The sequence below is a fragment of the Drosophila mauritiana genome, chromosome 3L (assembly GCF_004382145.1).
Source record: "Drosophila mauritiana strain mau12 chromosome 3L, ASM438214v1, whole genome shotgun sequence".
NCBI lineage: Eukaryota > Metazoa > Arthropoda > Insecta > Diptera > Drosophilidae > Drosophila > Drosophila mauritiana.
The window spans coordinates 13973823-13986402 of record NC_046669.1 but is presented as its reverse complement, the minus strand read 5'-3'; the positions used below and the strand labels follow the sequence as shown (position 1 = coordinate 13986402).

The 12580-nt window shown below is 38.7% G+C and overlaps 2 protein-coding genes across 2 annotated transcripts in view; one reads left to right on the top strand and one right to left on the bottom strand.

The window, feature by feature from the left end:
- Positions 1-632: 632 nt before the first annotated feature.
- Positions 633-1491, top strand: LOC117140560 (putative RING-H2 finger protein ATL21A). Its single transcript, XM_033303557.1, has one exon. The coding sequence runs from the start codon at positions 754-756 to the stop codon at positions 1282-1284; it is 531 nt and encodes a 176-aa protein (XP_033159448.1). The 5' UTR covers positions 633-753; the 3' UTR covers positions 1285-1491.
- Positions 1492-1828: 337 nt separating this feature from the next.
- Positions 1829-12580, bottom strand: part of LOC117138978 (frizzled) — an 88431-nt gene continuing 77679 nt past the window's right edge. The window contains exon 5 of the mRNA XM_033301045.1: positions 1829-3661. Coding sequence (XP_033156936.1) covers positions 3129-3661 — 533 coding nt within the window. The 3' untranslated portion in view covers positions 1829-3128. The remainder of the gene's footprint in view (positions 3662-12580) is intronic.

Here is a 12580-nt window from a genome sequence, read left to right as displayed (position 1 = left end):
AAGCTTGTATTATTTTTTTGCTGTGTGACATCAGCATCCCCCCAGAAAGTACAGTCTTTAGTTTAGATTTTATTTTGGCCTTTTCACCGTACACATGTGTTTCGAATGCTTTTGTTTTTGTCTGTGAGTTTTTCTTTTTTCAATGTTTTTCATGCCTTTTTGCGGTTTCAATGGGAGAGTATTTAGAAAACAAGTGTAATCAAAATTATATGGGCGTGGATTTCTCGTTGCGACTCGTAAATTTCAAGGCTTACGGCCATGTGTTTCAAGTGTTTGGTGGTGGGAGGTGTAGAAAAAGTCGTGCAACTTGGCCAGCGGGTGTTGGCAAGTTATGATTGAATTCGAGCTGCTTTTGTGGTCATGGGTTTGTCTGCCCGCTTACATGTGTAGTTGCTTCTAATGGGAAAAGTTTCATCCCAACAAAATGGAGCTGAGAAGAATCGGGATTTTTCGAGAACTCTTAGAGGTGAATGGGTAACTTTATTTCGAAAAATGTGCTGGTTGTTGAAACCTGAAGACTTGGCTTAAAATTGTCGGAAATATACATCAGCAGAAACTTGTAAGGGTTGCTTGAAAAGTTATCCAAAATTATATGTTTGGAAATACACTTCAAATTTAAAAACAACTTTGTTATCACACATTCTATGAATTCAACCGCTTGACTAAAAGTTTTTATATCATCCTGATAAAGTTTTAAAAGTAACAACTTAGTAATCTAGCTTGCAAGAAAGATTTTTGCCATTACAATACACAATGTCGTCGAACAGCTCGGAGTCCCTGAACGATATTAAGTCTCTCGTGGGAAAGATGATCTTCATGCAAGTCACCGAACATCTTTTCCTAAGGGCTCAGCAGATGCTGGATTCTGAAGTCACCATAGAAGAACGTGTCCACAGAATGGAGGTCCTTAACAACAACATGAAGTGGTTCAATTCCGAGCGTACACGCATCCTAGAGCAGTTGCAGCTGAAAATATCCGGTCAGATTTCGGTAGAGCATCTTAATGCGATGAACATGAGTGAGAATGTGTTTGAGCTGCGCGAGGGACTAGACGGACTCAGCCGTAGGATGGACAGTATGCAAGAGGACATTAAATGCCCGATTTGCCTCTCACCCTGGTCTTCCAATGGCAGACATCGCGTGGTCTCTCTCCGATGTGGACACCTATTCGGGAATAGCTGCATCAGAACTGCCATCCGCAGATCCCATCGGTGCCCGATATGCAGGCGTAGGGCTCTACACGCTGATGTGCGCAGGATATTCAGTCGACGAATAATGCATTAACACTGGAAACCACTGCGTTATAGTTCAATGTTTTTTTTATATTTGGTTCTACAATATTTACACATTCAAAACGTTTCAATTACTTTTTTAACAAATAGCTGCGATAAAAAATCAAACACTAAAAGCGATATTAGAAATGGTCCAGTGTAAGAAAACGCCTTTATATCAGAATGTTATTTAAGACTGGTTCATCTTATAGCTAGAATGAAATTATAGTTTTTATACAAATAAATAATAAATAGAAACTAAATTACAAAACGTTAAGTTTAGTTTTATGTCTGAATTTTTGGAATATCTGCTAAAGGAAAAGCCCTTAAATTTCCTTTTTAAATATGAAAGAATTTAAATAAAAAAAAGCTTAAATCAAGCCTTGGGGATACTTAATTCTCATCAGGCGTTGTGCTACGCAAATAACTTCAGTAATTAAAAAACCGCGAAAAGGTTGCTTTGGTCAACACCAGCAATTGCATAAAAATTTTCCCAGTCAAATTAATAACACTTCATATTTCAGTCTTTAACAATAAAATAAAGTTTTATTTTTGCATTTTCCGTTTGTGTTTGCCATTGAATGCTTCAATGATGTTCTGCATGTTTTTATTTGTTTTATACACTTATAATTGTTCGCTTGCCGCTGGGCATTCGCTATGTTACACCGACTATCGATAATTGCTATAATTAATATGCATTTCCATCAGCTTAAATGCTACACAAATCTGGCTTGGACATAATTTCACGTATTACTAGTGCCAATTTAAATTGAGGACTCAATTAAATGCACAGAAAACAAATGCTCAACAGTTGGCAAACATCTTCCATTCGGTGATTTTTCATGTGTCTACAAATATTTAAATGGCAGTTTCAACTCTTATTTAGTTGGGGTGAAGGGAAAAATTTCCATAAAGTGGCAACAAAATTTTTGCGTGTTTTGTTTGTTTGTTCGCTTAAGTGCTATGACTACAACGTCATTTAAAAATTGAATTAAAAATTATTCCATTACGCGTTTAGAATTAATTAGTTCAACAAATATACAATTACAGTTAGAATTACAAATACAGTTAGAGTTATAGTTAAAATTATAATAATCGTATTTGCAGTATGTTTAGCACATGGAGGACATTTATTGCTACATAATACATTTATATAGTTTATGGTTTCCTTTTTGTTTATACATAGATGAAGCATAGATGTGAGCACCAAACTGCATGGTTATATATACGGATTGTGTGCTCTATGCATAATTATTATGTCTGGGTGGAAAATAATTTCTTCTGTGACTAATGAATGAAATTTGAAGCCTTGGCTTATAAAATCTACTGCAGAGCAGCCGGGGCTCACATCCTTGTAATGCCTTACGTTCATATCGTTATCGTAATACTCTATTTATAGCTACATTCTCATTAATTGTAGGGCACATTTAAAGCTTTCAAAAAATCGGAACCTAACTTAAAACTTGCGTCAAAAATGAAATATCATAGGTGCTACAGGTTCGTATACCGCGATAGCAATGAAATCCTACAAAATACAACTCGACTTAGAGCTAGAGTCTCAACTTATACGCGTAGTTTTGGTTCAACAAGCTTGCTTTCGTATCAACTAATGTACTTTTAATTCAAACAATAGCCTAGGGTCAACTTTTGATTTTCTCTTTTCATGGATTTTCGGGGACATATGCAGATGATGAACTTTATACAAAGCCACTAAGAACTACGACTGCGTGTTATTTTTTTTTTTGTTTTGGGCATAGGGAACGTCTATGTGCTAAACTCTAAGTAACTCTCGTTGGCCGCCTCCGGATCGGGAGTAAGGGGCGTGGACTTGGCCCCGCCCGCCGGACCCGTCTCATACTAGACGTACGCCTGCGCCCGGGTCCGGGGCTCCTTGCCCTGCAACCTCTCCACGAAGTTCCGCCAGCTGACCATCGTCTTGCTGGAATACAGCCAAACGCTGGAAGTGACCCCCACCAGCATGGAGCATAGGTACTTGACCATAAAGATCTGAAAGATGGGGCGGGCTTCTGGAGATCCCTGCGCCCTGGCTGCCGGGCACGGGATTGAGAAGGGCTTGCAGATGTCTCTGTGCCATTGGATCATCCACTCGTCAAAGTTGTAGTACTCGTAGAACAAGCAGCCCAGTAATCCCACGGCGGGCAGGATGAAAAGTCCAGAGAAGAAACCTATTCGCAACATCAGGCGCTCCAGTTTGTCTGTCCTCTTTCCGTCCGTTTTCATGACTGTCCGGATTCGGAAAAGCGAAATAAATCCGGCCAGCAGGAATAGTGCTCCGATCGAGAGATAAATGCAGAGTGGAAGGATCAGGAACGCGCCCAGGGAGTGCGTGTCCAGCTGACCCACGAAGCAAACGCCAGAAAGGATGTCACCTGAAAGTTGGATAAAACGAAAAAATTTACTATAGTATTTGATGGATCTAAATAAAAGTATCGTATTTTAAGTTATTGTATTAAAAATGATTGAAAGTGCATACTCTTTTATAAGTAAATATGAATTAGTCACTTATTCCAGCTTTTAAACAGTTTTTTACCTTTCCAGGCTTGCAAATGTTGTCAGTCAAAGTGATAATTCATTATTTATTTAGACAACATGTAAACTCTCTTATTGGGACACTTCCAACGAAACCCATTGACCTTTTAAGCTAAACATTAATTAATGTCAACAATTGCGAGGGATATGAGTTGAAAATACCCGTTGATTGCCAAAGGGGGAAAAGCGGGAGATAAACAATGTTTAATTTTACCATTTCATGTACTCTTTCGGGGTAAATATTTACTCAACGATAACCCCAAACAGCAGCGTCTGAGGGGCCACTCCACCCCTTTTTAGTTCAAAGTCAATGCGCCGCTTGTTTAAACATTTTACGAGCGGTTAGGTTGCACCAACCGATCTCCCCCGCTCATTAGCGTTATTTATAAACATGTTACAATATACCCAGCTCACACCTGCCCCCCATTTCCCGTACCCCAAATTAATCCATCATTCGTTCGGCGTGCCATATTTCCGCTCATAAATTATCGATTAGCCCCCCTCGTCGAAGCTTCTGCCTTTTCGCTCTTTTTCTCCTTATAGGTGACATGTTAATTTCGGTTTCCCTGTGAAAACTGGTCGCGCCTTTCCACGCTGCGGCCGCTGGGAAATTTGCCACGCTTCGTTGAGTTGAAAATGCTTTCAATTAAAGCGTCTCGCACTCTTGTTTTTTATGTATTAGTAATCAACATTTTTTCAGATATGTTTTATATAGAAGTTTTTAAACTAATTAAAAACCCTTCACAAGTTGCAACCAATTTTTACATTTGTGGTTTTTACATTTTTTGTTTAACTTTCCTAAGCGGATTCCGTGCCAAGTAATCGTTTTCCAAGCCCCAAACATTATAACCCCGATATAATGGTACCGCCTATAACATAAATCCTTAACCCATCGATGCTCTGACATTTATAGCCATTGAATTCGCATTCTCAACGCCAGATGGCGCCTTTACAAATCGCCAGCCTTTGAAGTTATCTACGAGTGGAAGCCTGAAATATAACTTTATACCATAAAAGTCATGTCATGCTGACAAACCAAGAGCCTGCATTTGCTAGAAAGAGAAGAAATAGCTAAATAGAACAAGAGAGGGATACTTGGGACTGGACCGGGCAAATTAAGCGAGTTGGAAACCGGGAAAACGCCGATAAACGAATACAATAAATAACAGCAGGCAGTCGGCAATATCCTCTGTGGAAAAGAATTTACGGAGAAGAATTCTTCGCAAGTGAAAATTTAACCAAATGAAATAAACGAGCTAATCCCACGTATACAACTATTGAATATAAATCACAATTCTGGGTCCGAATCTGAATCGGGATCATATCCCGAGCTCCGATACGAAATGCCACCTGCCGGTGGCTTTTTTCGATTTCCACCAACTCAATCGCAGTTCCAGTTTCCCTTCCGATATGGATCTTAATTTATATCTGAGCCTGAGAATGGTTTGCAATCCGAATGAAATAAAATCAAATGAAATGCACCAGCCAGGGAAACCGGACTTTCGGTCTCCGATCAAGTATTGATAAATGAAGAGCAGGGCCTATACACAGAACCAGTTCTATTCGTGTCCTTATTGCTAAAAGTATCACTGAGAGAAATTTCTGAGTTCCCAACAATAATTAGTTACGTCTCGTGATGAAAATCATGTTTTTGATATTTAAAAAAGTGAAATGTATGTCTTGACTTTTGCGTTATGATTTTAGTTCTGATTCCTTATCAAGTGCTCATGTCATTGTGTTTTTTTTTCTGTCTGCACCTTTTGAAACCAGTTTTGTACTTTTTCACTTAATTCAGCTTCATTTTGGAAAATTGTGCGCGGCACAAGTTGCTGTGACAATTTCTGGGGTTCTGCAGTTGAGAGGCTGCCAGGAACTGAGAGATGCAGCAACATCGCAGCAGCAAGAGCAACATGCCAGTAGCAGCAGCAACAATGCATGTCAATTGTTTTGTATGGCATGAGGAATGCATGTTGCACTGAGAGAAACGGGTTCCTCCGGGGAAAAGACGGGAGTGAGGTGACTTTTTCAGCTGTCAGCCAGTCAGTCAGGGGTTCTTCTCGCTCATCTCCTTATCCTTCTCCTGATGAAGTGCATGCAGCAGAATTCCATTTTTAGCCAATACCCCATTGCATTTCATTATGAGAAGAAGCCGCATTTGTTGGCATTGTTCTGGTTGATAATACTATTTAGCTTTGGCAAGACAATAATCACAAAAGGTGTTAATATTTTGGCCCAAAACTTAAATTCAGACACCAACAATGTTATACCATTGTTCAAGTAAGATATTAGGCACTACTTCTTTAGTAGAAGTCTGGACTGCTTTCAAACAGAGAGTGACTTTGTGTCGCTTTATTTTCTGGTCTGGATGACAATTCCACACAATTGAAGTACTTGTCTTGATGGATTTACTTTGAAATTTAACACATTGTGTAGCAAGCAAGGTTCAGCTCATGGGATACTATTGACTTTAAGAATAGTTGAATAGTCCTTTCAGATACATGAAAGCACTATTCAATTTGACGAAATCACTTGGCATTAGAATACGAATTTTAAACATTTTTCCCGAAACTAATATTAATTCCACCCAAAACATACAATTCACGATACAGATAACTGAGAAGCATTTGCATATTTTGCGCTTCTTCTCATGAGGTGCCCTCTTTCTGGTTTTCAGTTTCCGCAGCAAAGTCGATCTCATATGACATTTCACCTGCTCACCAGTTCCTGTCGCCGTCAGCCCCCGGAACTCCCTGAAAGGCACTATCTGCCTCATATCTATGTAAAACTCTTGTACACATGCTGATGATGAAACTGTCAACTGTCATTTAAAATTTTAATCGCATGTTCTGTCCGTCCCCCCAGTGCCCGTTTGTGTGTCTCTTTTCCGCACACAGTCGGCGATTATTGTCGCCAGCAGAAGACAGCAGAAACAACGAGAGTTGAAGATTTTTAATTACTATGGCACCACAGCCCCTTTTGCTCCCTTTAGCCCCTTTGGCCCCCATTGCACCGACTGACAGTTGCTTATCGCGGAGCTTTATAAAAATAATATGGGGAGACGGAGCAGGCGTCATTGGCTCTTTGCTTTCATTGCTTTTGCTCGACTGCTCCATTTAGATAAATGACACATAAATTAAGCAATTTTCCTTTTATGCTACCCGCTACTCGGCTGCCAACTGCTCGGGCATGCTGGTAAACTCAAAAAGCAAAACTCTTTGATTGATTGTTCGTTAATGAAAGCTAAAAATATATTTCAAAATCGTCTTATTGTGAAGTAATATCAAATGCAATTGAAAGTATTTAAATATTTCTTCGACATTTTTTAATATAATGCAATAATAGTCATTGGTAGCTATGCAGTTTTAGACATGTTCAATAGCCAATCAATTTGTATATAAGTAACTTGCTAACTTATAAATTGATATTCTTTCATACATATATTGTATTCAGCATATTTCATAATGTACTGCAGGGTATTTTCTACTCAAGGTTGTATTTCTTATGTCTTAATTTCACTTACTTCTTTCTTCTTTGTTCATGATAAAATAATTATAAAACAATTGTCGAGCTGTTATGTTGGTTCCCCTACTCTTCCTATATATGTGTATACTCCACCCTCTTCAACCCCCCTTATGATCGTTCGTTGGCTATTTGCTTTTTGTTGGCGTTGACCCATCCGTCGGTGGGTTTGTGGGCCTCCAGGGGCGTTGAAGGGGAAGGGAGGGCTAAAGCTGGAGCACATCTGTTTTAGTAACGAGAATTCTATCTCAATAAAAGTTTATTTGCTCTCTTAATGCGTTTTCTTTCATCATTTTATGGACAATGCTTCTCAAGTGTTAGATAAACATTTTGACAACAAAGTCATAAAATTGCCATGGGTAATAATGACCCCACTTTGTAGGGTTAAGGGAAAAGCTGTCTATTATGCAATTTGTACTTTTAAAGTCGCGTTTAATTTGAGAACTTATATGGAGGTTTTTAAATAGTGAATATATACATGAATCATTTTTTAAGAAATCGTTCACGTAATGGACATTTTGATTACATCTTAAACTCACTTAAATATTTCGGCGAAGTACAAAAATAAACCTTTGCCAAAAATATAAGTTCATCAACCTGTTGCACAACCGCTAAATTTAAGGAAAAAATTGTAACCAAGACGCAGAAAAACGAAAAAAAACACAACTAAAACCTGCGACACGCGACATTAAAAACGTGGCAGGCAATAAAAATTGAGGTCAACAGCAACGGCAGCTAATGAATAACAAAGAAAACGCTAACTGGCGGGTGGAAAAAAAAGCAGCAATTGTGACAAGGGGGAAAAAGAGTTGCCGTGTCGCATAATTTCGCATTGAAAATGTCAACAGCAAAACGTTGTTGTTGTAAAAACGTGGCAGAGCGGAAGGGGGAGTCACTCTTATCAAGATGCGCAATTAAATATGGAAATGTGCAACGGAGAAGAGAAACATACAAAATGGAAAATGCAGAGTAAAAACAGCAAGAACATAAAATCCGCACACGCGACAAGTGTCATTAGCAACCCACTGCCCCTCAAAAAGGCACAAACTATTATTTTTTTTTCAATTTCATGTCATTTGGTCACACATTTTATTTAGTAAAAGTTCATGAGGCAACCGCAGAGGTGGTGTTCCAAAAAGGGTGCACATTAAAAAAGGGAGTAATAATATAAATTTAAAATTTGCTGGTGACATGGATACTATCGCGAATTTTAAAATGTTTAAATCGGCCTGGAATAATTCTGTATGTTAATAAATATAGAATGGAATATAGAATATTAAAATATTAAAACTATGAACAAAATATATTTTCAATTTAATTTATTTCGAATTTTAATAATATATTATTTCTTATGTGTAAACGAAACGTCTTCCTTGAGTTACATTAAGTGGTGTTGTTTTCTGTTTGGTGTCTCTCATTTATAGTTGCTGCAAATATTTGAAAGTTAAACATTGTGCGGCTAGGGAGGGGTACTATAAATGTTTGTCCCAAAATTCGTTGGGAATTTATATAACGTGTCGACACCGGCGACACCATCAACAACTAAACCAGCAACAACAGCGACAATTAGGAACAACAACAGCTGGCGGCAACAACATTGGCCAAGGTTCAATTCGGTTCACACACTGAGACAAGGCAAACAATTTCAATTTGCATGTAGAGGAAGCCCCAAACACAAGTACTAACTCACACACACCAGCACAATTGGATGTCGAAAGTTCAAAGTTGTAAGCAAGTATGCTCGAAGTGGGGGCGGAGCCTCCCAGAGTCGAAAGAAAATCTTTGTGGTATCAAAGTCAAAGGAAAAAATTCCAAATATGTATCTGTCAAAGTTTAATAATCAATAATTAAATAATAATATTATTAGGAATAATTATTAAATTTCAACAATTTGAATAAAGTCACCCGTATTTAGTTGAGGGTAAGCAGATTTAGTTATTAATTGACTAGTAGAATGGCTGCGTTATTGTGGTAACACTGTGGCTTTGAAGTGTTCTGAAGTGGACCAAGTTCTGCGCTAGGTTGTGCGGCATGCAACATATGGAATGTTGCTGATTGTTGAATGAACATGTTTTGTTAGTCGTGTTAAGAGAGGAAATTGTAGTGGTTCAAGTGGGGTAGAGCCTTATAATTGCATACAGAAATGCACCAGCATCCCTTCCACCTGCCATCATACGGATCTTTATCTTTTCAGCTGACAGTAAAAAAAAGTACTTCTCCATTCGTTGTCCTCGGATTTTCATTCTTCAAATTGCACTTCGAAGCAAAAAAGAAGATATTTGCCTTTTGTAGGGACACCCTACTTTTTAGCGTAGATCTTGCCCTCCGTCTTAATGCACAAAGGAAATGAATTACGATTGGGTTTATTGACACAAGTGTGTACAAATGACATAAAAATGAAATTAAAAACAAATTACTTAAATATTTATGTTTAAGGTTTATGATGTATAATATTCCCTGAAATTTTATTCCCTGACCGTTTCCGGTACACATGGCGTATACTTATTTTAGTTCAGTGTGGACTCTGCACCTATACCTTGCTCATTCGCACTGACAGCGCTTTTCAGCGCCATAAGCACACTGACACCCAATCTCACACTCGCGTCATATCATCCCATTCGTTTTGTGATTCAGCATTCCTTTATTTCGTTTTTCTCTTTTGCGTCATATTTAAATGAAAGCGAGCAGGTTAGGAAAAAAAGAAGAGCTGCTGGAGCGATAGAAAGGGGAGACAAAGCTTAGGTAGAGACAGATAGAGGTAACCGCAGGCAGTGAGCTTGGGGCATATGCTTGACATTAAGTGCGGCGCCCCCTGTCGGCGAGCACTCGCATTCTCATAATGCGCTGAAGGTGGCAAAGTAATTAGTGAGCAGCCGAAAGAGCTCTACTTTCCCATCCCTTCTAGCTTAGCCCCTCTTTCTCCAGTCGTTTCCAGTAATTGTGGACGTGGTCATGAACTTGCTGTACACATTAAACAAAATCGGGCATGCATTTAATATTTTGAGTATTTGAAAATTCTTAAATGTCAATCGTAGACTGTTAAAAATGAATACGCTTTTGCGAACTGCGTGGAGTGCTTTCTAGGTTTACATTTTTACAAGATTAAACAGGCTATAAAAGTGTGATTCCTAAATTATAAAACTGGACTTTTAAAATTATATACTAAAGTTTTAATAAAGTGCTAAAAATGTTTTCATAGTGTGCATTTTTTGAGGGGTTAAGCACAGCTTTTCATTCCCCCTTCAGCAGAAGAGTGTCCCCTTTAACAGCCCCCTTAACATTTTCCTGGCGCACGTGCTGCGGAAATGAGTTTTGTGTATTTCACTTTCCATTTTCCGCGTCTTCTTCCACTCCGTGCTACCTGGGCAATAAAAAAGGATTAAAATTTATGAAATTGCTTCGGTTTTTGGTATTTGTGGTTGGTCGAGAGGGGAAATATAATTGGAACGTGCTTGTGGGTTAACTTTGGGTTAAGCTCGAGAATGTGTGATCCATAAATAAGGGTATGGCTTAAAGAAGTGGGGGTCATATGACATAAATCGTGATATATGGTGAGTTCTTTTTATCATGTTCCAGTCATGCTAGGTAACAGAAATGCTCTTCATCTTTTTTACTAAAAACAAATTTTGAGGTATGACTCCACAAAAAAAAAAAATGTATATACAATAAAATCATTTAGATATATATTTGATAAGCAAATGCACAGCGAAAGTAAAGAGAAAACCAAAATCTCTGTTTTTAATTGGAATGCTCCTGAGACCGGAAACTGATACCAAAATCCTTTATTTGCAGATTGTTGTCCCTGAAATAACTCCTAAATATCCTTTTATTTTCTCCACCTTCTGCAGATTTATTTTCTTGACTCTACTTGGCATTTTAATTTTTAGCTTTCCATTTTCCGGACAAGAAAACAGGGCAAAATAAATCTCCTCGCTCGTTTTCTTATTACTGGCCCACGTTCGCGTGCGGTTCCTGCGGCTGACCCATAAAACCCTTTTCCGCATCCTTAACCCGCTGGCCCCTAAGCCAAACTTAACCCTTTCGTGCCGACTGTCGCGTGCTGGCTGTGAGCTTCAGCTCAATTATCCAGCGACACGACCACGCATAAAAAATCAGGCAGCGCTAAGAGCAGCAGAAAAATGTTCATTAGGGGAAATTCCATTTAACGAAATTGTTTTGGGCTCGAGTTTACTCTGTTGGCGTTACAAACACTTGGCTCCCTCGTTCAACTTGAGTGCTAGAAATGTTAAATGTGATTTTTAAGGTGATGCTGTAGAGAGGAGATTGTAACGATTATTGTTAGGTCGAGAAAATCGGACAGCTAAGGCAGTAGGAAATGCATGCAGGTTTGTCGGTTAACTTGGATAAGTACTGGCACATTTTCTGGCTACATAAAACATTTTAATTTAATAATATCATATATTAAACATATATAAGCCACATATTAGTAGAAATAAAAAACTTCTTGCCTTAATCAGATTTTCCCCTTAAACTCTATACCAAGCGGCCACAAAGTAGGCGGGTCACAAAAAGAGGACCTAAAGCAGGCAACATATCTCCGGAGAAAAGCTTTCTTTTAGCCACAGCAGTCAACACCAGCGGTGTTGAGACCCACGAGGAACCAACCCATCGAGGTAAGCGGTGTCTTCCGCTTTTCACAGCCCACTCCGCTTGGAAAACAGTTGGGAAACTTTCCGGGAGTTTTCCCCAAGAGTTTTGCTTACATTTGCCGCCACATCCTGAGCGCAGGTCTTAGAACAAAAGGCGCCGAAATTCCCGAAGTGCGGAAAGAAAGCGCAACGCAGGGCAGGTCCAAAGAAAAATATCAAGTATTATATAATATGTATTAACACGGGCAAGAGACGCATATGGAAAATAAATTAGAAAAGTTCCAGTTTGCTCTCGCCTCTCACAAAAGCGCAGACAAAACTTTTGCCCATCCACACAGAAAATCTGTATAGAAAATTTATTAATATTTTATCAGGGCTCCGAAGAACAAGGGCTCTTGTATACATTCAATTAAAAGTTGCTTGGGCAACATTTGTTTACCATTTAGTGTCCAAAAAAAAAGAAGGGGAAATCAAAGTTTATGAAGGCGTCAGATGCGTAAACATAAATAGAAATAAATTCAAATGAAAACAAGTAACGTTGAAAGGTCAAAGCCCAAACCACCAATTTGTTTTCTGCTTCCTGACTGAACAAAAACATTGTATGGCTCCTGCATTTGTAATGAGACTTTT

Bases quoted from the DNA above. Each gene is read 5' to 3' on its own strand.
- LOC117140560 (XM_033303557.1), top strand. From the start codon at position 754: ATGTCGTCGAACAGCTCGGAGTCCCTGAACGATATTAAGTCTCTCGTG.